At 37.0% G+C, this 27,000-nt stretch overlaps 1 protein-coding gene across 3 annotated transcripts in view; it reads left to right on the plus strand.

Moving 5' to 3' along the window:
• ARID1B (AT-rich interaction domain 1B) overlaps positions 1 to 27,000 on the plus strand; it is a 435,546-nt gene that overhangs the window by 253,683 nt on the left and 154,863 nt on the right. For 2 of the 3 annotated variants that reach the window (XM_055536066.1, XM_055536067.1), the window contains exon 5: positions 5,304 to 5,345. The exons of the other annotated variant lie outside the window; for it this stretch is intronic. In XM_055536066.1, the coding sequence (XP_055392041.1) occupies positions 5,304 to 5,345 (42 nt within the window). The remainder of the gene's footprint in view (positions 1 to 5,303; positions 5,346 to 27,000) is intronic. 3 annotated transcript variants of the gene reach the window in all.

The raw sequence follows: 27,000 nt of genomic DNA on the forward strand, positions 1-27,000 counted from the left end.
AAAATACAGTGAAAAAAGGTCTCTTCCTTGAGGTAGTCACTAAAGTGTTTCTTGCATATCTTTTCAAAATAGTCTATCAGTCATATAGCTGAATCTCATAACACAGATATTAGAGTGTACACTGTTCTGATTCTTTTCACTTCATATGACATCATGGAAAATTTTCCTTATCTACACAGATAGATTCGCCTCCTTTTAACAGCAGTATAATATTCTAGGCTTAGCTGCATGCTGCAGCTGCTGCTGCTGCTGCCTCCAAGTCGCTTTAGTTGTGTCTGACTCTGTGCAACCCCAGAGACGGCAGCCCACCAGGCTCCCCTGTCCCTGGGATTCTCCAGGCAAGAACACTGGAGTGGGTTGCCATTTCCTTCTCCGATGCATGAAAGTGAAAAGTGAAAGTGAAGTCGCTCAGTCGTGTCCAACTCTTCGCGACCCCATGGACTGCAGCCTACCAGGCTCCTCTGTCCATGGGATTTTCCAGGCAAGAGTACTGGAGTGGGTTGCCATTGCCTTTTCCGAGGCTTAGCTGCATGAGAAGTTATTAAATCCCCTTATTGGTAAACATTTTGTGGATGGTTGTATTCAGCTTTTTCCTGTTACAGATAACTTTGGTAAGCAACTTTGTATATCTTTGTTTTTATGCTTGGATATCCTGGAATTGTTGGGCTAACACCTAATCACATGCATACACATTTTGGTGGATGTTGCTGCTGCTGCTGCTGCTAAGTCGCTTCAGTTGTGTCCGACTCTGTGTGACTGAGCTTTATTTCAGTATATGTTCTTATTAGTATAAGGCCATGATCTGAGTGATTTCTCACATCATTGTCAATATTATTAACATCTTAGTTTTTAATCTTTGGTAATCTGTGGTGAGAAAATAAAATAATGTAAGTTTTAATTTGCATTCCATTAATTGTGAGGAAGAATCTGTGTGTGACCATAAATCATCATCATTTGTTCCCTTACTTTTTGTGATAGTGTGAGCCTGATTTTAAAATATTTTCTTTTTCTTATAAAACAGAACATAGTTTTGGGCAGTTTTATTTTTTTACATATATATGTATCTATTCTTTTTCAAATTCTTTTCCCATTTAGGTTATTACAGAATACTGTGCAGACTTCCTTGTGCTGTATAGTAGGTCCTTGTTGGTTATCAGTCTTAAATATAGTGATGTATATGTGAAAATGCTGCTAGATATTTGTTTTTTTCTGCTTTAGAGGTGTAGAAAGGGCTTTGAAAGTGATTAAGAAGGGGTAGGGTACAACCACTGCTACTTCCAAATTCATGAATTCACATTTTCCCTATTTTCTTAATAGAATGATTGGAAATTAAAGTGTTTTATTTTAATTTTGGCAGAGGGAGGGCTTGTTAGAGTAATTGGAAGAGAGAAAAGCCAATTGAATGAAGGCTTTTTGCTTGATTAGAATGAAAGAACTATGAATGGTGTAGCTGCTTCTGAACTTTGCAGATTGAATTTCCACAGTGATTTTAGAAATTCTCTACAAATGGAATCCTTTTAGGCAGTCATGTTATAAAGTGTTGATTGTAGCATCATCTGAAAGAAGCACAGTTTAATGGAAAGGGCCTCATCCTGTACTTAGGAAGTCTCTGCTTTGTTAGCCCACACATGCGTGCTCAGTCACTTCAGTCATGTCCAACTCTTTGTCATCCAGTGGACTGTAGTCTGCCAGTCTCCTCCATCCATGAGATTCTCCAGGCAAGAATACTGGAGTGGGTTGCCATTTCCTTCTCCAGGGGATCTTCCAGACCCAGGGATGGAACCCGCCTCTTGTATGTTGCAGGTTCTTTACCATCTGAGCCACGTAGGATGCCCACACAGATCCCTTCATACCTTATACCTCAAGACCCCTTGAGAAGTTCTCTCTCCCAGTGTTGTCACGTATGCTTCTCATTATGGTATTGAGTTATCTTTGCACTTGTTATAGCATCTGTATGGAGAAGGAGAACATTGAGTATCACATCCTAATTTTAATTTAGATAAACCTGTGACCTTTTTCTTGATGATTTTATAATACTGCCAGTACTTTGGCCACCTCATGCAAAGAGTTGGCTCATTGGAAAAGACTCATGCTGGGAGGGACTGGGGGCAAGAGGAGAAGGGGACGACAGAGGATGAGATGGCTGGATGGCATCACTGACTCGATTGACGTGAGTCTCAGTGAACTCTGGGAGTTGGTGATGGACAGGGAGGCCTGGCGTGCTGCGGTTCATGGGGTCGCAAAGAGTCGGACACAACTGAGCGACTGATCTGAAGTAAAAGTCACTCAGTTGTGTCTGACTCTTTGTGACCCCATGGGAATTCCCCAGGTCAGAATACTGGAGTGGGTAATCTTTAACTTCTCCAGGGGAACCTTCCCAACCCAAGAATCGAACCCAGGTCTCGCGCATTGCAGGCGGATTCTGAACCAGCTGAGCCACAAGTCTCCCTAAACTGAAGATTAAAGAGAAAAATGACACCATGAGCGATCTCGTCTAGTCATTTCTGAATTTGAATTTATTTTTAAAGTGAATATTTAAATAGATTTCATCCAGGTAATAATATCTTAGTGAAACTCGCTTTTTATCTCATACAGTAGTGAGTACATGCCTAACATCCAATAAATATCCAGAAAGTCTATGTTAATGAGTAAGGTAAATGCAGACAGTCAGCACTCTGTCCTCCCACTACATTCTTAAATCTTTACACTGAGAATGTACTGATTTTTTCAGTTGTACATTCTTATTTTAACTTAAAATTGAGACTACTTTATAGCCAATATAAATTTGCTGATGATGGTTGTATAATAACTTAACTCCCATCATACAAGCACAAATCTACTTCTGGCTTTGTATAGGAATTATAGGTGTTAGGCTTGTGCAATAGAAAATACTTATCTTATTTTTGTTTTTACAAGATTGAAATTTATTATAAAAGAACCAGAAAGCTTAGCTGATTTCTGTTGAGAGTGAAATTTAATTACTGCCAGCTGAAAATCATGTGTAAAGGCTGAAATACTCCCTTACTCCCACTAGAGGGGGATTCCTTCCAACTTAGGTAAAAAATACTCTTAGAAACAGCATGAAAACCTTTGGTTTATTATTATTAAATTAAATCTATTTAAATTTAATCTTTCTTTTTTATTAAATTAAAATTAATCTCGTGTTTTAAAAATCAGCTGTTTTTTATAGGTATTACAATTGAAATCTTATAGAAACAGATAATATAAAGGATACTGAACTAAAGTGCATATGTATTTAAACCATAGTGCTTTTGAACAAACCATAAATTTTTAAAATTTGCTTTAATTAAACTAGTTCATACTTAGGAATTTCAGAACATCATGTTGAGGCCTCCTGACTAGGGTGGAGGATGAGGCTGACTTTTGAGATCCACCCCCTTACACCAATCCCCAAAGTCTCTTATCTACTGACAAAGCTTCTTGGAGGGTTCCTGAATTTCTGCTTGAAAGCTTTGGTTTGCTGTCATCTCAGGTTGTCATATATATTGAAGCCATATCTTTATACAAATTTCTATTTGCTATAGAATTTTCTTTCTTAAGCAAATGCAGAACTCACTCTGGATATGGTTTTTGCAGATTTAAACATATATGTTTTTTAAAAACAATTCTATTCATATTAAAATATCAAATCAAGAGTGAGTGTACCTAACACTGAGGTATTCAGATATGAAGTATGTATATAATTCAAGAGTAAATGTCATATTATGTAGCTAAGTACCTAAGACTTGGTGAATTTGTTGCTTGTTCTTTCCTTTAACTAAAGTCTCCAAATGTTGATTAGAAGCTTTAATGTAAAAATGTTTGGGGTTAGTAACTAGTGTTGTGAAAGGCCCAACTTAGGAAAATGAAACAAATGTAAATTGCAAATAACTGAACCCCCCCTCCCCTTTTTGTTTTCTTAAAGTCTGAAATAAGATCTAGTCTCTAAGTCTGACAGTTAGCTTTGAAAAGTTAAGTGTAAACAGACAAGCTGTCAGTGACTCTCATATTGATTTCATGCTGTACTTATCCAATATTCAGTCTTTATCCTAAAATCACATTTGGTATCAGCAACATACTTTTTTCATCGAAACTAGGCTGCTCGTCTTCTCAGTGCCAGTCATGCATTTCTCCTTCTTTACACCCCAGTCTCTGTCAGACACCAGGTTGTGGTGAGCCTCACATTCAGTGAACCAAGTGGAGGGAGCAGTTTGTTTCTTTTTTTGACCCTTTACTTTCATGCTGGATGACAGTCTTATTGAAATGATCTTATATTTCCTCCCCCTAGCTAATTTTTTTTTTAATTGCAAGATACATTGGATGGCCCTTCTGTCTTCTACTTAAGTGCCTACTACAAATGCCTAATTTTAAGATGTTTAAAACTAACCGTAGCTGATTCATGTTGATGTATGGCAGAAACCAGCACAATACTGTAAAGCAATTATCCTCCAGTTAAAAATAAATAAAAGCAAATAATAAACAGTGAAGTCAGGCTAGTCTGATATTATTGCCCCACCCCCACTGTCTTCCCTGGACACTTAAGAAAATATTCTTCTTTGTTCTATTGCTTTCTTTTCTTGCCCTTTTCCACCATATACTGGCACTTTAATCATCAAATACTTTATAGACCAGACTGAATAATTATGTTTAAAAAACTGTAATTATCAATACACATCTTATTTTAGACGCTGCTCTTAAAATTCATGTTAATGAGCTCTGTCTTCTAGTGTGTGAGACTGATAAGCAGTTTTGAAGTTTTGCCATCATTTCACAACTTGTTGCTTAGACTCTGCCTGCCTTTTCCTGAGTGTTGCTTTCAGGAACTCTCTCGCTCTGCAGCATTCCCGAGATTCAGGACTACCCACTCTGATGTGAGCGAGACAAGAAATGACTAGCAGCTTCAAAGCACAATGGAATTGCTTTACAGAGCATAACTTTCCCATCACTGTCTGTGAAAGATCAAAAAGTATATGCAACATCTTGTGATTTAAGTAAGAAGGACGATTTCTCCTACCTCCAAGATCATTTTGAGGAACTTATACCACCACTTCAACATGGTGGCAAATATATTAATTTGACTGGTGCTCAGCCTATTGTAAAACTGGAACCCAGGGCAGTGACCTGGATTTATACCCTACTCTTGAAGAGACTCACAGATCTTACTCTCTTGACACCTGATGTAAATCAAATACCAGCTTTCTCAAAACTCTTAGTTCCAGGCCATGCCTGTGCTCTGGTGTCTGTGGCTAGACTCAAAGAAGGTGTTTGATAGTGCCTAAATTATTTTTTCCTTATGATTTCAGGTTGAAGTCTTGACCTCGGAGGATACTGCCTTTGGACTCAAGGTGTGTAGTCTGATATAGCTTATTGTATAGGTTTCATCAGCTCCCCTAAGGGATTGGAAGGCTCAACAGAGAGGACTTCTTTTTTTAATCAAATGGGGAGGTCCTAAAATCTTCCCGAAGTTTAAGATTTCTTTTTTATTAGGATTAAGATTAGATTATGGCAGTGTCTCCTTTTTCTTCTTTCTTTGTTGTAGAGAATATGAGAAGTAGTACAAGGAGCTTAAGGTTTTATTTTAAAATAAAACTTTTTAAATTTGAATTAGCCCTGGAATAGAATTTACTGAAATTCCCTCCAGTTTGGGGGCTGTGAAATTCAACCACTGAATGGTATCAGAATGCTGTGTTTGGTTCATAACTCTAGCTTCATTCATTCATTATCCCTACTATTTATTGATCCCTTATGTTCCAGTCGTAACTAAATTAAGTCTCAGCTCCTGCCCTTGAGTTGCTCATAGTCACTTCGTAAGTTTTGACCTGTAAACAGATAAATTATCCTGTGGGCAATCGTCCCCATGCTAGAATTACACCAAGGATTGTGGGAGTGCGGTGAGCTGAGCAGGAAGACATTCTGGGAGGTTTATCTCTGGGCAGAGCTTGAGGGCTTGGATTTTTAGGCAAGAGAGGACGGGAAAAAGGAGAGCTGTTTTCAGGTCAGAGGAGGACTGTGGAAAAAAATCAGAGGGAACTAAAAGTAGTTAAGTTCCGCCCCTGTGACAAGATCTAAGGTTGAAATTTTGAATTTTATCCTGTATAAAATGCGAAGCTATTGAAAAATTTAAAATCAAGAAGGGGTTAGATTTGCAACTTAGATGATTTTGGCCACTTTGCGGAGGATGGACTTGCCAGAGACCAGTGAAGGGCAGTTGACTGAGTCAAGTGAAAGATGATGTGGGCCTGACCTGCCATGGTGGAAGAGGAGAAAGATCCTGAAGCAGGAAGCCTGTGGGACCTGATGATCACAGATGTGAAGGATGAGGAAGGCAAAGGAGCTGAGGGTGAAGTAAGGAATAGATTGGCTGCACTGAAATACAGAGCATGAAGGGAGAAGTTACAGAGTTTTATAATCAGTCTTCCAGACCTGTAGCTTTTTATTAGATTTATTTACCTTTTGTACATATTTGCTAGTAATTCTTAAACCAGGTAACTAAACTAGTGAGGACTTTTTACTAAGGGAGCCAGACTTTACTTTCATATTCAAGGAGTGCATAGTTGCCATCAATTACTTTGAAAGTCAAAGTTTCAGAGGATAGTTGATGACAATTTGAGAGCACAAGGTTTGAGAACTCTTACTTGACCCCTGCTTTCCCTTCTAGATGCTTGACATTTTGTTAGTGCAGTTGAGTAGTTGTACAGGTTGTACAAGTTAAGCTGCAAGTACAGGTGGATGACATTGTAATACTACCAAAATCACAACTGTTTACAGGGTTATAAGCTTAGCACAAGGTATTACATTATGAATAAATACAATCTAAAAGTAAAAAGACATTAACACTTTATAAATATTTAGTAAAGTAACAAGTTTTATATCCTTAAAATGCTTTTTATGCCTCTATATCTAAAACTACTAAAAGAAAATTTTAACTATAAATAGAGCTTATTCAGTATGATTTGCAGTATTTAACATATGGCCATCTTCTGAATTTTTCATTGTTTTTGCTTAATACCCAGCATGCATGCAGAATATTCATTGCATGTTTAATAAGCATGTAGGGTCAGTTCCTGTGGACTCATCTCCATAATCCCTTCTACTTACTGAGTGTGCAGCAGGCTTGTGGAAGATGATTACACCAGCAACTCCCATGGCCTACCCTCCTGCGTAATGACTTTGCATTTGTTCTGTAGCTAAACTAGCAGATTGCTTTTGTAGCCTTCAGTCCATTTGTAGGAACACAATTGAAAGTTTTTTCCAGTAATTGAATGATTTTTAAAGAATTGGATTCTTTTCACTTTTGCGTATCTACTCCAAAGTGTTTAAACACAGAACTAAAAATGACAGATATGAACATTTTTATTGTTTCATTATCTGTAAGTCAGCAAATATATTTTTATCTTGTTTCTTAAAAGATCTAGGTATTCAGTATTGATCACTTATATGCAGTTGGCCTTTTCTCCTATCTTTACACTGGGAGAAAATAACTCAAGTATCAGATTTACTAGTAACATGTTAATGGCATCGTCTTGGTGGATGAGTAGATCTCAGGAGTGTCTGTCTGTCCCATATATGTCCCTGATTCATTTAGTGATCTTTTAACATGGCATTTGTCTCTTTATCTTTTTATGGCCCCTATCTAATTACTTGATTCTTGTTTACTTCTCTTTCTCTCAAGCCAAACTAAAATCTAAAACTTAATACTTAATATCTACAAGCATGAATTTGTCAGTCTCACTAGAAAATGACTTAAGCGTCTCGGGACTCAAACAACCTATTTCCGCTTATGAATGTGGGGAGACTATAACCCAGGGAAACAGTTTTGCAGTCGTTCAAAACTATCTGCCTGTTGTGGCTCTTTTAAGATGAATTTTTTTAAAGTTAATCTAATGGGAAATGACTATGCTCTTTCTTCTTCTTCACAATTCTTAAGTTCACACAAATCCTGACTCAGTGTTTTGTTAGGCTTATCTCAGTCAATGGTAGCTTAGAATTTGAATTGGTTACTGTTGCACAGTATATTAAACACTTCAGCTGTTCCTAGTGGTTCTGATTTTTTTTCTCTGAATTTGGTAACTGATTTCCTTGAGGTTGTTTCTAGGTCTAGTGAGATGCTTAGTTAATTTAAAATTTTGTGTACTTAACAAACAAGAATTTCAGTAAACAGAAGAAATGTTTCAGAATTTAAAAGTGAGCAGAGATATGTGGAAAGGAAATTTCTACAAACTGTAAACTGCTGATTTTGACTTTTAACTCTGGTTAAGACCTGAATATATTAAAAAGTTTTTAATTCTATAGAATAATAAATCAGGAATCTGAGGGACAGTTAACACTGGTTGCTTCTTTTTACAAGATAAGTTTGCCTTCTGTGTCATTAATACACTAAGTAAAGCTGGTAGTGATAATGCGATGCCTAGTCTAGTGCCTAGTGAAGTCGCTCAGTCGTGTCCGACTCTGCGACCCCATGGACTGCAGCCTACCAGGCTCCTCAGTCCATGGAATTTTCCAGGCAAGAGTACTGGAGTGGTTTGCCATTTCCTTCTCCAGGGGATCCTCCCAACCCAAGGATTGAACCCAGGTCTCCCCCATTGCAGGCAGACACTCTACCGTCTGAGCCACCAGGGAGATGATAAATCAGCTAAGCAAATATATATAAAATTGTTAAACATAGAAAAACGCTAAAAATTTCACTTTGTTGCTTATGGATTCTACAAAGAAATTTATAGTAGAGAAGTAAAAAAGAAGAATGAGTGAAATATCTCTGGGTCATTGAAAAAGAAAAATATAATTTTTCCATAAATTTCTTAAGTGATCTTATAGAAATCTAAATAAATCTAAACTTAAACATTTCATGACCATAAATCTTTTACCTTCTCATTTGTTGTAGATAGCTATTAATCAGATCAGATCAGGTCAGTCGCTCAGTCGTGTCCGACTCTTTGCGACCCCATGAATCGCAGCACGCCAGGCCTCCCTGTCCATCACCAACTCATGGAGTTCACCCAGACTCACATTGATCGAGTCAGTGATGCCATCCAGCCATCTCATCCTCTGTCATCCCCATCTCCTCCTGCCCCCAATCCCTCCCAGCATCAGAGTCTTTTCCAATGAGTCAACTCTTTGCATGAGGTGGCCAAAGTACTGGAGTTTCAGCTTTAGCATCATTCCTTCCAAAGAAATCCCAGGGCTGATCTCCTACAGAATGGACTGGTTGGATCTCCTTGCAGTCCAAGGAACTCTCAAGAGTCTTCTCCAACCCCACACTTCAAAAGCATCAATTCTTCAGTGCTCAGCCTTCTTCACAGTCCAACTCTCACATCCATACATGACCACAGGAAAAACCATAGCCTTGACTAGACGGACCTTTGTTGGCAAAGTAATGTCTCTGCTTTTGAATATGCTATCTAGGTTGGTCATAACTTTCCTTCCAAGGAGTAAGAGTCTTTTAATTTCATGGCTGCAGTCACCATCTGCAGTGATTTTGGAGCCCAGAAAAATAAAGTCTGACACTGTTTCCACTGTTTCCCCATCTATTTCCCATAAAGTGGTGGGACTGGATGCCATGATCTTCGTTTTCTGAAGGTTGAGCTTTAAGCCAACTTTTTCACTCTCCACTTTCACTTTCATCAAGAGGCTCTTTAGTTGTTCTTCACTTTCTGCCATAAGGGTGGTGTCATCTGCATATCTGAGGTTATTGATATTTCTCCCGGCAATCTTGATTCCAGCTTGTGTTTCTTCCAGTCCAGCGTTTCTCATGATGTAGTCTGCATATAGCTATTAATAAGTTAAGAATTATAAAGAAGCAAGATTTTAATATTTAATAATATTCACCTTTTTATTCTCTTGACTGGCAATAGTTTTTAATTGTTTTCTTTGTAAAAAATATTTTCATTTATTTATTTTGCTGCACCAGATCTTAATTGCAGCATGCAGGATCTTCTATATTCCTTGCGGCATGCAGGATGTTTTAGGTGTTGCATGCAAGCACTTGACAATATTTTTTAGTATTTATTTTAGGCAATTAAAATTTATTGTGTTAATACTAAATTTGTTACTCTTACTTGTTACTTTTTATCCACATCTTGGTTGATTATGTATCTTAGGAAAACATGACATCAAAGTTGAAAGGAGTCTTCTAACCTCCAACTAACAAAGCCTCAGATGTACCCAGTCCTTAAACTCCCTCTGAGCCCAGCCTCATGCCTCACCTTCCCCTCAAACACTTTTCCATCCTTGTTGTATTTGACATTTATTCTCCCTTCTAGACTCAGGTTATATACCTACCCTACCTCTACCGTGACTTCCCTCGGTATCACAGACTTCTGAGCTCTCATCCTCTGAGCTTATACAACACTTATAACGCCTTTGCAACTTATTTGGAATTTCTCTTCTGCCAGCTTGGTTTTCTTTTTTTTTTCTTTTGTGTATGGGAGACAGCATGGTCTGACCTGGCCCAGCTCCGTTACGTGGCCCTTTGCCCCAGCAAGATTGCAAGCTTGGAGACTCCATTTTGTTCATCCTTTTCTATCCATGTGACTTGCATTTGGTTTGCAGTGAATAAGTGTTGCTGACTAGGTATCATTGTATTGCTTGCTTAACAATCATGATTAAAAGCAAAAAAAAACCTGATATTATCATATTACTGTGCCTTTTCCCCCCTATTTTATAATTTTTTTCACTGATTTTTCCATTATTTGGGTTAATATACTTGCTTGGTGTTTTATATTGAAACTCTGTAGAGCTCAACTGAAGAAAAACCTACTCTTTGTTAATGCCTATTGAATGATTCTGGTTGACACTGATAACTTGTTGGTTCCAATTTGTTTCACTATTAATTTAAATTTAAGTTAATAAAGATATTAATGAATTCATTGAATTTATTCTGTCATTCTAATGCTTTTCATTTCAACAAATACCTGTGGAAGATACATGTTATGTGCTGGGAATGCAGTAGTAAGAATTATAAATCCTTGCTTCCATGGACCTTACATACTTGACACAACTTTTGGAATGATTTTATTCCAGGCAGAAATTCCAGGATAGATGCCAATTTATATTCTCCTTTTGTATTTAATGTTCTGCTACTCTATGGTATAATTGCTTTAATTGAATCTGTTGTATTCTAGAAAATGGAATAGGATTCTAGTTTAACTTTAAAGCTTACAAATGATGAAGGCAATAAGTCATCTGTAAACAAAATTTCAAAATAAAAGTGAAACTTATTTTGTCTTTTTAAAAATAAGTTACTTTTAATTATGGAAAATTGTCTAGGTGGAGGGTTATATTTGGCAGTGACTTCAGTGACTGTTGGACTTACTCCTTTATTTTGACATCTGACCATTATGAAAATCTCTCTATTTTCCTCCTTCATATAAAAGTAAAAGTTATGATGCAATTTGTATCTATCTAACTACTTGTTATAAGGTCTAAGAGGGAAGTAGAACACAACCTTGGTAGCTCATCTCTGAATGGGCTCCCTTTACTAAAGAACCAAAAAAGTGACCTTGGAGAAAAGTGGGAGGAGGTTCACTTGCTATTTTTCTTTTCTGGACAATCCAACTTACAGGACTCAGCCTAATCAGTTCTGACTGCATATTCTGTCATCTAGAACTGTGCTGTCTAATACAGTACTTCCTAGCCATGTGTGGCTATCTAAATTAATTAAAATTAAATTTAAATTTTATTTCTTTAGTTGCACTATGTAGATACATTTCAGTAGCTACATGTCATTATTAGCTACCATATTGATGGAGTACATACACAGAACATTTCCAACTTGAAAGAAAGTTCTGTTGGCCGGAACTGGTCTAGAAAAAAAGTTTCAAGAATTCACATGACGTAAGACATTGTAACGTAACACATTTCATAATTAGAAATGTTTTAATTGATTAAAAAAGAAATGTCCTGAGGATTAGAGCAGATTAGTAGAGAGCAGAAGGAATTTGCTGTTCTAATAAATTAACATAAACCAGAGGGGATGTTCTATTTGGTAAAAAATATGTGTAAAAAATGCAGTAAGGTTGGCATTTCCCATTGGATTTTGAGAGCAGAAAGATTTTAAAGTGGGTAATGAAATTAGGTATCCTTCTGGTTGTGACTCTTTTAAGTGGGTCATTAATTCATTTATTTACCTGGGGTTATGTCTGGCAGGCTATGAGTTAGTATTTCAGATTTAGAATATTTCACTTTACATGGTAAGAGATTTTACCTGTTCAAATATCTTTTCTTTGTTAATGTAGCCACATGAAAGCATACATAAATCCTCTTTTTAAAAACACATCTTTTTAAAAAATTGTGAAACCATTTGACTTTGGTTCTTCTAATCTCTTTCCAGGATGTATTTTCTAGTGAATTTACTTGGTTAACTCTCTAAGATGGGTGTGAATAAAGCTTAGGTGAAAAAGTATATTTCAGTTAACAATGTCAGTGAAATGAAACCAGCAAACATTTTCTTTCTGAAGTTCATAATCTTATGAACTCACATTATTTTTCATAATATGATGAATTTATTTTTGCATTTAAAATTTTTTATGAATGGAAATCCTTAGAGGAATAAAGGACCAAGCTTATTCTTTACTGTTTCAATTAATGAGTTTAAAATGAGAGAAGATGTATTGGTAAAGCAAAAGAATTTCTGTTTCTCCGTAAAAGAAAGACTGGAGGAGGAGAAAAGAAAAACAACTCCATAGCAGTTCTCAAGTCCCGATTTGGGAATCCATGTTGAGTCCTTCCCTTCTTTTGTTAGAGAATTTCCCAGCCTCTCCTTCTGCCATCTGCTGGTGGTTTAAACACTTACATCTTTGATTTTTAAATAAATGTCCTTTTTTTCTTATTTAGAAAAGATTTGAGGAAAATGTTCTATTTATACTCATCTGTAATTTTTGGTGTAATTTTACTTGTTTAATTATCTTTTTAAAAGCTATTTTAGCTTCTTTTCCAACTCTGTCTTTAGAGGTTTATGTGAATATAAAATTTAGAAACAAACAAACAAACAAACAAACAGAACATTTTGAAGGCCAAAGCTTATACTATTAAGAGATAAAGACAGACTCACTGATGAAAGATCTCAAGGTCCACAAAGAGGAGTTACTTGACATTTGTTGGTGGGCGATGTCTTCTCTAAATTCTGAATTTCAATTAACTGTGAAACAGCAACTTTGCCCCACTCTTTTGTAGTTAAGACTGCTTGATCTAAAGTGAGGAGACCCATAGTTTACTTTTATTTTAAGTCATAGCATAAAATTGATTTCTTGATATCACCAAAGTTCTTTCAGCCCTAAAATGCTACATGTCTTCCATATTCATTAGGTTGAATCTTCAATTCTATCCTATTTTTTTATTCTTCTGATTTCTCCCTGTGTTTACTAGTTGAAGCTATTGTCATTGTCTTGGGAAAATGAGACTTTTTGTTCAAGAACATATTTTACAAATGAAATAAAGCCAGGCCAAATTTTTAAAAGAGAAACAAAGTATAGGGATTTGATTTTCTGCCATCCTTAATCTTCTGTCTTAACTTCCTTTCAAGCCACCTTAACTAATTATAGAGCCTTAGATTCATGCGTCAGTTATTTGTTCTTTGTTTTGTCAAAGAGGAAAAGTAACCCAAAATATTAATATGTTTCTTTTCAAAATGAATGAGGCTGAGGAGGTAACATGACTGTTTTTAGGCCCTTAGTGGCAGAGAGGAAAAAATTCAAGCTTCTGCCTCCCAGGCCAGTGCCATTTATACAAAATTACAGCAATGCTTATTTTTAGTCTTCCCAGTACTGGAACTATAGATTAGATTGAATCTTATGGAATTGACATTTTTACAGCTCATAAATGGTCCAGTGTTGGCAGTTTCCTGTGGCTCAGTCCAATGTATTAGGGTTCTCCTATACATTTTAGATCTACATTTTAGTAGTGAAAACACTATTTTTATTTAAAAGCTGATTCTGTTTGAAATATCACATGATCACAAGATGTTTGTGGAGTTTAATTGTCATGAAAGAAATTGCTGAGCCCCATAGCCCAATGGAGAATACACTCTGATATTATATACAAAATCAGAAATATTTATCATGGCCAAGTGGGTTCTTAGTGTGATAGGAGTTCCGTTTCTTCTAGACCAAATGCTCTGTCAGGTGATGGTAGCGGGCAGACTCTTTGGATGGACTTCCTGACTGTATGGCATGGGCCGCTAGATCTACTAAGTGTATTTGTACAAAAATGTTTGTCCTAAAGGTGGTGAATATGGGAAACTGAGTGGAGGCAAGCAGAATTCATCTCTGCTTTTGTCAGGCTTGCATTGGTTTTTAAGAAAAGATACTAGGAATTAAGCATGGCCTCAAGTGCTGTGGATCTTAAAAGTGATCTTTTTAAGGGAGGGAGGAGTTAATGCTTGAAAGAAAGCTTATTTACTTGCATATTCTGACATTTGATTGACTGTTTTTCTGCTGGGACATTACTTTGGCACTATTTCCTGAAGACTTAATTTTCTAGTAATAGTAAAAATGTGCATGTATTCGCCTTATCCCCACCTTCAAACACCTGTTCATTGGGATGTGCACAAATGATTAGAGACATGTTTCTGGGCTTGCCTAGAAAATTCCTTAGCATAGAGTTACTGTGACCATATTAATAACATCAAGCTGCTTTAGATTTTGTTGGGAAGAAGCAAAGAAATTACTCCAGGGGAGATGGAGGGGTGATTTTGATTGCATGTGTTTTACGTTCTCTCCTATGCCAAATTTTAAAGCCAGTTTTGTTTCTTCAGATGGTGAAAGCCCTCCTCTTCCCTTAAATCTGGCTTTTACCCAAGTCATGTCAATTTTTGCAAGTCAGTTGAGAATGTCAAAGTGACTGGTGTTGAAAGAGCCAATATGTTGGAAGATGCTTAAAGCCAAGTAGAACATTTATATAAATTAAGGAATATATTAGATGATTTTTAAAAATCAGATTTGAAAAAAAAACCTGTTGAATTAATAACTTGCATACCAGATGTATCACTGATAAATACTTGTAACAGATATTCCCCAATAAGCAATAAAATTACCATTTTACAACTGAAATAATCTATCCTGTGGGTACATTTGCAAAGATACGCCAACAAAAATACATGCAGAGTTCTTGAAGTAATAATGCAAATAAAACATTTCGTATTATAGTTTTAAAATAACAGGATTAGGAAACAAAAAGTCTGGGAGACTATTTGTTGTGTCTAAATTCTGATTTTACTCTGGTTTTTTGGCAGTTGGGTTTTTGATATTGTATTATTGCCTTAGTGTCTTGGTGTGCGTTTAAGGGCCGAATTGTCTGGCAGAATTGTGGTTGAAAATCTCACAAATTCTAAATAATAAAAGTCAAAAATATATCTTATTTCCCTTATTGCAATAATGGTCTATTTTAATACTTTCCTGAATTCTGCTGATGTCATGGCTACCACTGAATCAGTAAGCAGAGAGTTTTGCCATGTATAATTTATTCATTTGCACACAGCCAAAGTGTCCTTGCAATGTGCAGTGATTGTGTGGTCCCACATGCCAAGTCACAGGACTTGCTGCTGTGATTTGTTGCCCACTTTGCCCATGAGTGGGCACTGGCCTCCAGCTGAGCAGGGAAGCCTTCTTTCCAGGCCAGAGCTACCTCTGGTGTGGCTTTCCTTTGGTCTTAGGTGGAAATGTGAAAGGAATGATTCAGGGGAGGAAGTGAAAGATGTACAGGGAATTGTGGGTCTCATGCTCTATGTGATCAAGTCAATTAAATCCTACGGAGCTACACATTACAATTTAAGGCCCTTATTTGGCTGCCTCCTAAGATGCCACGTACATTTTTCTAAGAAATTCCTCTTAAACTCCCTCCACTCTTCCCAAATTAAATTTTCATTTCAGGATGACTTTCTTGTCTCTCACTGAGGGGGAGAGGGGGTGAAGAATGGAATGAGAACTAAATATAGGCCTAGATGGGCTATTACACATTAAATATCATGGTAAAATCAATAAGCTTCTAGAAAGTATTCAAATGAATTTACTGAACATTTGTCAGAATTTAAAAATATGTATGTTTATTTATTGCATCTTAAATTTGTAATTTTCTTCTCAGTTTCTCACATTCCTGTTTTTGACTTATTTAATTTTTAATTCCTTTATCGAGGTATAAGTATATTTTCTTCATCATATTGTGTTCAGTTCAGTTCAGTCGCTCAGTCATGTCCGACTCTTTGCGACCCCATGAATCGCAGCACACCAGGCCTCCCTGTCCATCACCATCATACTGTGTTAACCTGTATTTAATGTCATAGCTTTAAAAAATATTATTACTACAATGTAAGAATAACAGATATTCGATTTAAAAGTATATCCTGTGACAAATGAGTAATTTGGAAAGAATTTGGGAAATCCTGATTTTTTTAGGGTACAGAAGATATCTTCACCATATAGACATGGGAAGGGCTTCAATTTTGATGGTAAATAAGTATCTTTATAAAAAATTGAATATTTTGTTTTACCTTATGTTAGTCACGAAGTCAAGTAGTGATATCATTCATAAAATGACTTTTTTGAATGACAGTGGAATTTTTCATTGTATGCTATTTAATAGTATGTGCAAACATGTAGAATCACAAGTATTAATAAAGACGTGTATGTGCGTTTTGTGAATAGTTCCTGCTTTTGCCACATGTATTTGTACATTCTTTTTTTTTTTTAAACACAGAATGTATGGAGAAGTTGACCTCCCTAAAGGATAAGTTTGAAAAGGAAGGAAATGGAGATCTGCCAGGCTTGTTGGCTAGAGTCATGGACAAGAGCAAGGCCTGTCTGAACTGCCACTCAGTTTTTATTCTGCGAGTTTGCAGGGCTGGTGATTAGAGTGGCTTTCGCCCAATTATGCTGTGATTATTCTGCTGCACTGTAATTGACTGGGGAGATATGCTAATACCTGTCATTTGGGATGATAAAAGATGAGCGGGGGACGCAATGCATTATTTAGCTGGCTGTGTGATAGATGAGGGATGCGCAGAGTGCTTTAATTGCTGAGAAGAGAGGTTAAGCTGAACGAACGGATGAATTAGAAATGAGTTTTTTTTATGGCTTGTGGAGAAGTGAAATAAAGGAAAATGTGCCTTAAACTAAAGCAGCAGATAGAAATAAGCACAACGAAACTAGATCCAGGCAGCTTGCTTTATCAATTTATATAGTAACGAAAGGTGCCGTTTAGACTTCAGTAAATAATAATTGGAAGGAGATATTGTAATAGATTGTCATATTAAGCAAAAACATTTGTTAAAGAAATTGTTTTTATTTGAGATGACAGTATTTGTGATTTGTAACCTTGTAAATTCATACTGTATTTTAGGTTATACCGAAATGCAGTATGCAGCTATTCCAAGTTGCGTGCTTTGTATCTTTTGAATGTTAGCTTAGAAGTATCTAGATTTCTTGTTTCTGCATATCTTTCAGTAAATGCAGGTGGAGGAAGGCAAGAACGGAAAACAAGCAAAAAAGAATGTTTGTAATACTAGCAAAATGTAGTAACAGAATTGATGAGCAAGAGTGTATGACTAATTCTTGAGTGACAGGATTGAAGGCAGCCAGTGATACATTTTTTACATGCTGTACACTTAGTTATTGGTATTTTTATGGAAAAAGAATTTATGAAAGAGTGGTGTTTTCCCTTTTGTATCATTTCCTTTTGTCACACCCATGTCTAATCTTAACAAAAGTATATAAAAATGCTCCATTGTAATCTGCATAGTTATTTATATGATTTGTTGTTAGTGTTTTACTTCATTTTAGCTTTGTGAATTTAATAAGTAGGTAACTATTTTGAGAATGCAGGCAGACCAGCAGTTTGTGAAAACTGTTGGAAGCTGAAGGCTGAGGCCTTTCCCACATTGTAGGCTTTCAGACACACTCTGCTTTACCAGATCATGATGTGGGAGAATGTTATCCTCAACTGTGCTATTTTGTCTTGTAGATGAAGCACCGAGAATACAGGTTGAATAGCAGAAGTTGTACTTTTTGTAAAACAAAGAAAATGACCTTATATATTGTTGAATTATCTCCAGACTGTCCAGCTTCTCAGAGCCTGTGTGACTCAGCTAGTAGAGCAGAATTTATCAGGGAACAGCTTTCAGCCAGGTTATTAAATGGTAATGGATCTGTCTAGAACAAAGCAACCTATTGGAATGGATGTCAACTGCAGACAGATGCTATACTCTGCTACTCAAGTTTTGTTGGAGCTGATCACTTTTGCCCAGTGTAATTGATACGTCTTTTGCACATTCCTTCCCAAACAAAGTAAAGTTTCCTCATGGATGTTTTCATTCAGTCTCTTTCTTGGAATTCCCAAGTAGACTCATAACTATCTAACTCTTTGAGACAGATAAAATATTAGGGATTGCTTCTAAGATTAAGAAGATTAAGAACATCTTGTAAGGCTTCGTGAAAGTTACAAAGGAAAAGATGCAATTAAAGGGACAGAGGTAGGAACAAACACAGCAACTTAGGAACAAACAACAGCACTGAAGGGCAATCTTTAGGTACACTAATTTAAAATTTCATGTTTTACTTAATATCACCTTCATCTCAATAATGAATGATGGAAGCAGCACTTTGGAGATGTGGTATCTTGACTTTTTTTCTTGTCAGTAGTATAAAAAGAGTAGTACACAAACCGATTTAATTTTGTACTTCTTTTAAAAAATTACTAGCAGTTTATTGTTTTTCCTTCCTGGTAGGCAGTTATTCAATCCTGAGATATTGTGCTTGAATCTTGGCTATAATTATCATCACTTGAATGTGAAAGTGATTCTTAAAGTTCTCCATTTGAAAGGTTTTGCTTTGTTTAATGTAGTCAGAAAAAAAATCATGTTTGTGGCTTTTGTTGTTGTTGTTCATTTGATGTAATGTGTCTCACTATGAATTTGAAATTGTTCTTTTTTACACAGTTGTCATGTCACCATTTACCTTAGATTTAAGTTCTTCCCCATAGAAATGCTCTTTCTTAACTGAGAATTGTAACATGAGACAACATAAACTTTCTTAAATTCCCTTAGCATCCTTTAATATCCTTACCATCCAGTTGAAGGGTTTTTTTTTTAAATGATGGTGAATTATAATGTTTTTAAAATAATATGATTATATTATTTTATAAAATTTAGAATAATATAGAATTATTGCCACAGGAGACATTATTATACAGTTCATTTCTCTTGTGTTATAAAGGTAGCAAATGAGACTCATGTGAGGACATCAGACCCACTGGCCCTAGAATCTCCTTGCTCCTAAGATGGGGCTTTTTCTTTTATGCCTGTGGAGATGATTTCTGCCTAATGAGCAAGATATATGGAAAATAGTTGTGTACGCTATCCATGAAGGGGTAAAGAACCATCGCATACACCTGCTTTCTGGAGGTTACTAGTACAAGTCTGGGTGCTCAAGTTAGTTAAACCATTGAAAAATACATTTCATTTTAACACAAGATGTATTTATATGTACCTCTCTCTCCATCCATCTTACGTCTTACAGTTGTCTCAGTCGTACCTAATTCTACATTTTTTAGCAATTCATTCAGCTTTAGTAGAGTTTTCTCCACCTCCCCTCTTTTCACTTGAATGCATTAATTGGTTCCATATTCCATTAAGTTTGACAACTGGAGAAGCATGTAGCATAAGCACATTTAGGGGAGACACAGCAACTGTTAGGAAGCAGGCACCTCGACAGGCATAGGTAGAAAGGCTGGAGGGCAGCCTCCCCCCTCTACAACTTTGAACGATGTCAGGAGGTAATGAAGGCTTTGTTAATATATCCAGTGAGCTCCTGAAGTTTCTACTCTGTGGACCTGGGGGACGGACACTGCTTTCCCTTTGAGGTCTCTTTTACAACTACTGGTTCATTTCCTTGAAAAGGAACATAGAATTACTTTTCCTTCTGCATCCAGCCAGGTCCTCAATAATGTACCACTAAAAAGATAAGAGGTCAGTTCACATATTAAGATTTTTATGGTCTTGATTTTTTTTTCTTGCCAGTAAGGTAATGTTTGTTTTTTTTTCCTGTCTCTGTCATGTAAATTTTTGCTTTGAGACAAAAACGTTAATCTAAATAGTTACCTTAAGTTTCAAGGCTTTAGTGTCAGTGTAATATCTCCTTGTAATATTTTGTCTTTCTTAAACTTATTATAACACTCTTGATGAGGATAGGAAACAAACTTTTTAAAAAAAGTAAAATTTAAAAATTCCTACAGGTGCCCTCTGGTTAGATTTGAAAGGAAAGAAAAATTGGTAATGTGTTAGTTTTCTACAGCCAAATAACAACTTACCACAGATTTAGCAGCTTAAGATCACACATTAACTGTCTCATAGTTTCCATGGGCCAGCCATCCAGTTCTGGGGTGCTCTGCCCGGCATCTCACAGGGTCGAGACTGAGGTATTGCTGGGGCTGAGGTCTCATCTAAGCTGCAGGTCTTTCTCCAGGCTCACTGATTGTTGACAGAAGTCACTTCCTTGTAGCTCTAACTCTGAAGTCCCCATTGTCTTGCCAGTCATGAACCATTCCCCCATCACATGGCCCTCTGCACAACATTTTGCTGCCAGGAGAGTTGCGTCAAATCTTGCCCACATCTTAAAGGGTTGCCTGATTAAGTCAGGCCCACCGAAGATAATCTTTGATAATTCAGTCAATTGCTTAGGGACCTTAGTTATATCTGCAGAATCCCTTCTGCCCTGTAAAGTTAAAGGAACATAGCCTGGAATGTTATTTGCCACATTCGCAGTCTCTCTCCAGGGGAGGGAATTATGCAGAGTACGTACACTAAGCACTAAGAATAGGGGCCATCCAAAATTCTGCCTACTACAGGTACGGGTTCACATTTGCTGTCAGATTTTAGGGATGAGAAGGTTTTGTCTGCATGTACTCAAAGTATCTTTAATGTAAATTTTTTTTTTAAATGCAGTTCTGAGGAAATGAAAGTGGGGTATAATAGAACATGTTTGACTGACAATATTGAAAATAAACGATGAGCACCTTTAACAGGGTGATCCATCATAACAGCAGTTTTATTTCTCATATCGTTAGCTCCTGAGGCTTTGCTGTAGAGCAGGAGTAGTTTCTTCTTGTGGACTCCTACTGTGCAGTTGATGTACTTCTGAGACAGGTGGAGAATGCTCTGCATGGCTGTTTGCAGCGATTACTGCAATTTCTTCTTCCAGTGGATATGCTTGGTTATGATCCCAAGCATCTTCACAGGAGTGCTGATATTAGAAAACCAAGTGTGACGATTCTGGTTAGTTTTATAGACTTGCACTGCTAACTCTGCTAAATAAGGGGAAAAAATTCACTCACTATTAAATAAAAATGTTTTGACAGTCAAATTTGACTAGTCATTTTTAAAGTGAATAAGAAACTTCGGCTTACAAAGATCAAGTTTTAATTTTTAAATAATTATTGTATTTTCTCCTATGAATTCTATGCATCAGGCCCAGATATGATATATAAAAAATACAAACTACCTTTTTCCTTTTTTGTAAATCAATCTTAACGTATCCCACTAACATTATGTACCCACATAAAGATATTTTTAATTTATCTTTGATACCTGCTTACTTTCAAAATTCCTTTAGAAGAAAATGATATATTTTAAGTAGGATTTCTATTCACTTGATTTGAGTAGAGGACTTCTCTTGAGCCAAAAATTTAAACTGGCATAAGTGAAGCAAATATAATGATGTTTTAAAGTTACTTTGAAAATGTGACAAAACTTAGTTTTTTTAAAAAAATTTTATTTTATTTTAATATAAATTTATTTATTTTAATTGGAGGCTAATTACTTTACAATATTGTATTAGTTTTGCCATACATTGACATGAATCCGCCATGGGTGTACACATGTTCCCTGTCCTGAACCCCCCTCCCACCTCCCTCCCCATCCCATCCCTCTGGGTCATCCGAGTGCACCAACCCCGAGCATCCTGTATCATGCATCGAGCCTGGACTAGAGATTTGTTTCACATATGATATTATACATGTTTCAATTCCATTCTCCCAAATCATCCCACCCTCGCCCTCTCCCACAGAGTCCAAACTTTAGTTTTTAAAAGTAATAAATATTGGACTTCCTGGTGATCCAGTGATTAAGAATCCACCTACCAACCCTGGTAGCTCAGCTGGTAAAGAATCTGCCTGCAATTCAGGAGACCCAGGTTTGATTCCTGGGTTGGGAAGATCCCCTGGAGAAGTGATAGACCACCCACTCCAGTATTCTTGGGCTTCTCTTGGTGGCTCAGTTGGTAAAGAATTTGCCTGCTATGCAGGAGACCTGGGTTTGATCCCTGGGTTGGAAAGATCCCCTGGAGAAGGGAAAGGCTACCCCCTCCAGTATTCTGGCCTGAAGAATTACATGGACTGTTCATGGGGTCACAAAGAGTTGGACACAACTGAGTGACTTTCAGTTTCACTTTTCACTTTTACTTTGCCAACGCAGGGAAGATCCCACATGCCCACAGGGCAGCTAAGCCTGTATGCCCTAGAGCTCTGCTCCACAGCATAAGCCACCACAGTGAGAAGCCCACACACTGCAACTGGAGAGTAGCCTCTGCTTGCCACAGCTAGAGAAAGCCCTCATGCACCAATGTGGACACAGCACAGCCAAAATAAATACGAAAAAGTGATATTTACTGCACTTATTTCTAGAATCAAATAAAAATTAGAAGGATTATATTTAGATAGGGTTGACGATGGCAACAACATCCATCATAACTAGACTAGGATGACTTTCTAGCATTACAGAGGAGTTACTAATGTTGGCATAAAAATTTCTAATTTTGCTTCTTTTGTAGAACTTTTTGAGTTTCAGTGGAGTATTTTACAGATTCATACCTTTTTGCAAGTGTGTGTAGCCACAAGATGAGCTGTATAGCACTTAAGAAAAGCAGTGGGCCTAGTATGACAAGACAAATACTACTTAAAGCTAAAGTGACAAAGATTGTTCAAGCTACTGCCAAGGCTCCCTGTACGCCAATCCCTCCAGTAGGGTTAGGGAGTTAAGACAGATTCAGATGCCTCCTTGGATGACACCAAGCTTTTCTCTGAAGTATTGTCAGCATTTGTTCCTTGCACTGCTTTCTCTGTGCTAGACTTGGCTTTCATTTCCCACTACTCTGAAGGCCACCTTTTTTGATGGCATATTTAATAAGAGCCAGCCTCGTTATCAGAAAGGAGGCAGCTGTTACACGTGGGTTCTTGTTTTGTTCACTCATTGTTGGGCGTTAACGATGCTTGTTCTAGCCGTCATTGACTCTCCCTAGCAGAGGGAGGCGATGGCGCCCCACTCCAGCACTCTTGCCTGGAAAATCCCATGGACGGAGGAGCCTGGCGGGCCGCAGTCCATGGGGTCGCTAAGAGTTGGACACGACTGAGTGACTTCACTTTCACTTTTCACTTTCATGCATTGGAGAAGGAAATGGCAACCCACTCCAGTGTTCTTGCCTGGAGAATCCCAGGGACGGGGCAGCCTCATGGGCTGCCATCTATGGGGTCACGCAGAGTCGGACACGACTGAAGCGACTTAGTAGCAGCAGCAGTTGGAGAGATGGGGCGGTAAAGCCCATGTCAAGTGCCGACTGGTTATGACACAACAGGGCACCATGGGCAGGGAAGTGCCATGTGGTGAGGATGCTATGGCCTTGAAGGACATTTGAGTTGCAGCCGTTGGAGAAGCATCATGAACAGACAGGAATGAATAGACGGATTTGGCTGGGGTGAATGACTTTTGTGGGAGAGAGGTTGGAGGGCTTTGCTTGCCTAGATGTTTCATTGTGTTTTAGCATGATGAGATAGACGTAACCAAAGGCGCTACAGCTTGGAAATGGGTTTAAAAAAAAAGATTCATTTGTCAATAGGATCTCTTGACTTAAGAAAAACTGGATTTGGAGAAGATATATTGATTAGTTGGATGTCTTCAGTTTTTTAGAATTAAATAAGAAAATATGAAAGTGCTTGGAAAATAGTAAATTAATATATAAATGAAAATTTTACATTATTGTTTATAGCAGCTTGTTATATAATAGATTTACATCATGTCAGAACTAAAAGAAACTGGTGAAATGACTACATTAGCTAGTAAATAGTTTGACAAAATAATCAGCCCAATCAGTTCATTGCTTCTTAAAGAAATAGTTTGAGTTACATATTTGTTCTTTGCTTTATTGCCATAAACTTTCATTGTGTAGTGAATTTGTTTGCAAATGCTCAATAGTATACTATAAAATATGAGATTTGTTGCAGATAGTCTGAGTAATGGAAATTAGTCAGTTGGTAAGTTAAATCTTTATTCTTGATTTTTTACAAAAAGTTTGATGGGATTAGAGTGTTGGCGAGCTCCAAGACTCATTCACTCAACATTTGTGAATTGCCTTCAGTGGGCCGGGCCCTGTACAAAGTCTGGGGTATACTGAAGAGCAGAATGCAAGTGACTCCTATCTCCCTGACTGCTGCCTGACTGCAAGTGGTAGCCTGGAAATATGCTTCCTATCTTGGGAAGATTTTGTGACAGAACTTTTTTGAGAATCAGTGATTCTGATTTTTGACTACATATTTCCAAATTCACAAAATGCTTTGCAGGGGTTTAAATGAGATATAATGCATTTGGTTTGAAGGAGAGCAGTGAAAGGAGAAATTCATTTCAGTTGCTTAATCAACATCTACACTGCCACTTCATATCAGTGTCTGTCCTTTCCAAGTGAATTAGGTCTTGTGGGCAGCACGTCAAGAGGACGTGTATTGTTCCTGGCAGGGCACTTGAATTTCTAATTACCAGATTCCTGACTTAATTGCAATTACCTGGACACCCAGGCAGGGTGAACTTTTGGAAAAGAATGTAATTAGAGAAACAGGAACTTTGCTGTCAACTCCTTGTCTAGATACTAACACTAAACAGAACACAGATAAGTTCACATCTGCAAAGACAGCCCATCAGATGATGAAAACAGTTCTTAAAGTATATTATGTATAGTACATCTCAGCTTTGGATTCATAAACAAATGTAATGTTAAAGCAGAGAAGATTCAATTTTTGCTTTATACTAGCGTATAGTATGCATATGTAAATCTTTTCAGAGTGGGTAAGTATCAAGAGTAAGTGAATTATTTATTGAATACTCCCTCTGTATGAACTCAGATATTACATACTTTGATTAATAAATGTAAAATCTTAAGATCTATAGTCACTGAAAGGAAAAAAAAGTCATTTTCCAATACTCAGTGACTTCAACAGTAATTTTTCTTAAATAACTCTCTTCATTAAAAACAAATTCACACAAATGAAAGTTTCAACTTGATTACAAATACAGTTTTAAATTTATTTTTAAAGCGTTTTATTATCTTTAAAACAAAATCTGAAATACTTTTCCATTTCTCTCATTTCCTCATCACTTTCAAGAGTCCTCACATACTGCCTTAGCAGAGTCACAATCTTGAGGTGGTAATAAATATCTACTTATGCTTATTTTACACATTTTTGATTCAGTCCTTAACCCCCTGCTAATTTGCTCTTCTCGGCTTCTCTGAGCTATGTCCTTCCTTTCCATCTCAACAAATCTCTTGTCCACACCAAGGTTAATTTTGTCCATCTATGGTTAGTTAACTCATAAATGATCTTTTACAGCTTCTTCCCCAAGGAGCTGCTGGTCTTTTTCATTTTTAGCCTTCTTCAAAAATGGTACAGAGGGGAGCAACCCCGCCTTCTGTGCCGTAGCAAGCCTATGGACAGCAGAGGGTGGTGGGCTGCATCTCTCCTCCCAGAGCTCTTTACTCAGGCTGTTCCCCAGCGTAGATCATCATATTTATGTCTACTGCAGCTTAATTCCTTCTAATTATTTAACAGTATTAAGAACATCTCCTGTTTTGTATCTTTTTGCGTACATTTTATCATTTTTATTTTTATAATGGTAAATAAAGAGCAAAGACTGGAGCCTGGCTGTGTTTGAATTTACATTGTTAGCTCTTGAGTAATAAGAATATATAGCCGTAAAATGTTAAATGGGAATTATAATAGTAAATACCTCAAAAGTTGTGAAAATTAAGTGAATTAGTTTTGAAAGGCACTTTGAGTAGTACCTGGCAGATAGAAGCACTGTTTGTTGTTGCTGCTGCTGCTCTGTTTGAGTCTCTCTTATGAGCCCTGCAAGGGAGCTGTGGTGGGAATGTCTGTTTCATAGTGAGTAACACAAAAGCGCCAAGGGTCTAAGTCACCTGCTCAACATCAGACAGCTGATAGTGGATGTGGACACTGGGCTTATGAATTATGACTTTTCCATCTTTCCATTGAGGATTTCCAGATTAAAAAAATAAATTATAGATCACCAGTTAAATGGATAACCTTTTAGTATTTCATATAAATATGTCCCAACTATTCCATGGCATGTACTTAATACTAACAAATTATTTGTTTTTTATCTGAAATATGAATTTAACTCTGTTCCTGTATCTTATCTGGTGACCCTAATTCATCTATTCAGAGTGTCAACTCTGTGCCTGTCCTTAAATGATGGTCCAGAAATTTAAGGGATAGGTGACTAAACCCTTTCTGTACTTTTTCATAACACAGAAAATTTGTATTTGTTTTTTACACCACTCAATTAAGGAGAATTAAATTGACTAATAAGTCTATGCTATAGTCTTCCTAAGTCAGCAGTATGTTGTAGGTGGAAAAATATTTTTATGAGTAAGACATCATAGTAAATTTTTCCAGCAGCTAATAAACACTGAGTTTGCAGTGAGAAAAGAAAGACAGTAAGTATGAAAGGAGCTAAAGATAGGCCCTGTTCACTGCCACTCTCTGGAGATAGCCATAGGTTTGACAAAGCAGTCGTGATAAGCTGACTCTCCTTTTCCAAGTACAGCACTACAGCATTGGGTGATTGCTTTTGCTTTCTATTGCTATTGTGCTTACCTCCATTGCTGTTTTTCCTTCTGTGAATTGTTGTAAATTACTGTTGACATGAGTTTGGTTACAGAGTTTTTAAAACTTCTC

This window comes from Bubalus kerabau, chromosome 9 (genome assembly GCF_029407905.1).
Source record: "Bubalus kerabau isolate K-KA32 ecotype Philippines breed swamp buffalo chromosome 9, PCC_UOA_SB_1v2, whole genome shotgun sequence".
Taxonomy (NCBI): Eukaryota; Metazoa; Chordata; class Mammalia; order Artiodactyla; family Bovidae; genus Bubalus; species Bubalus kerabau.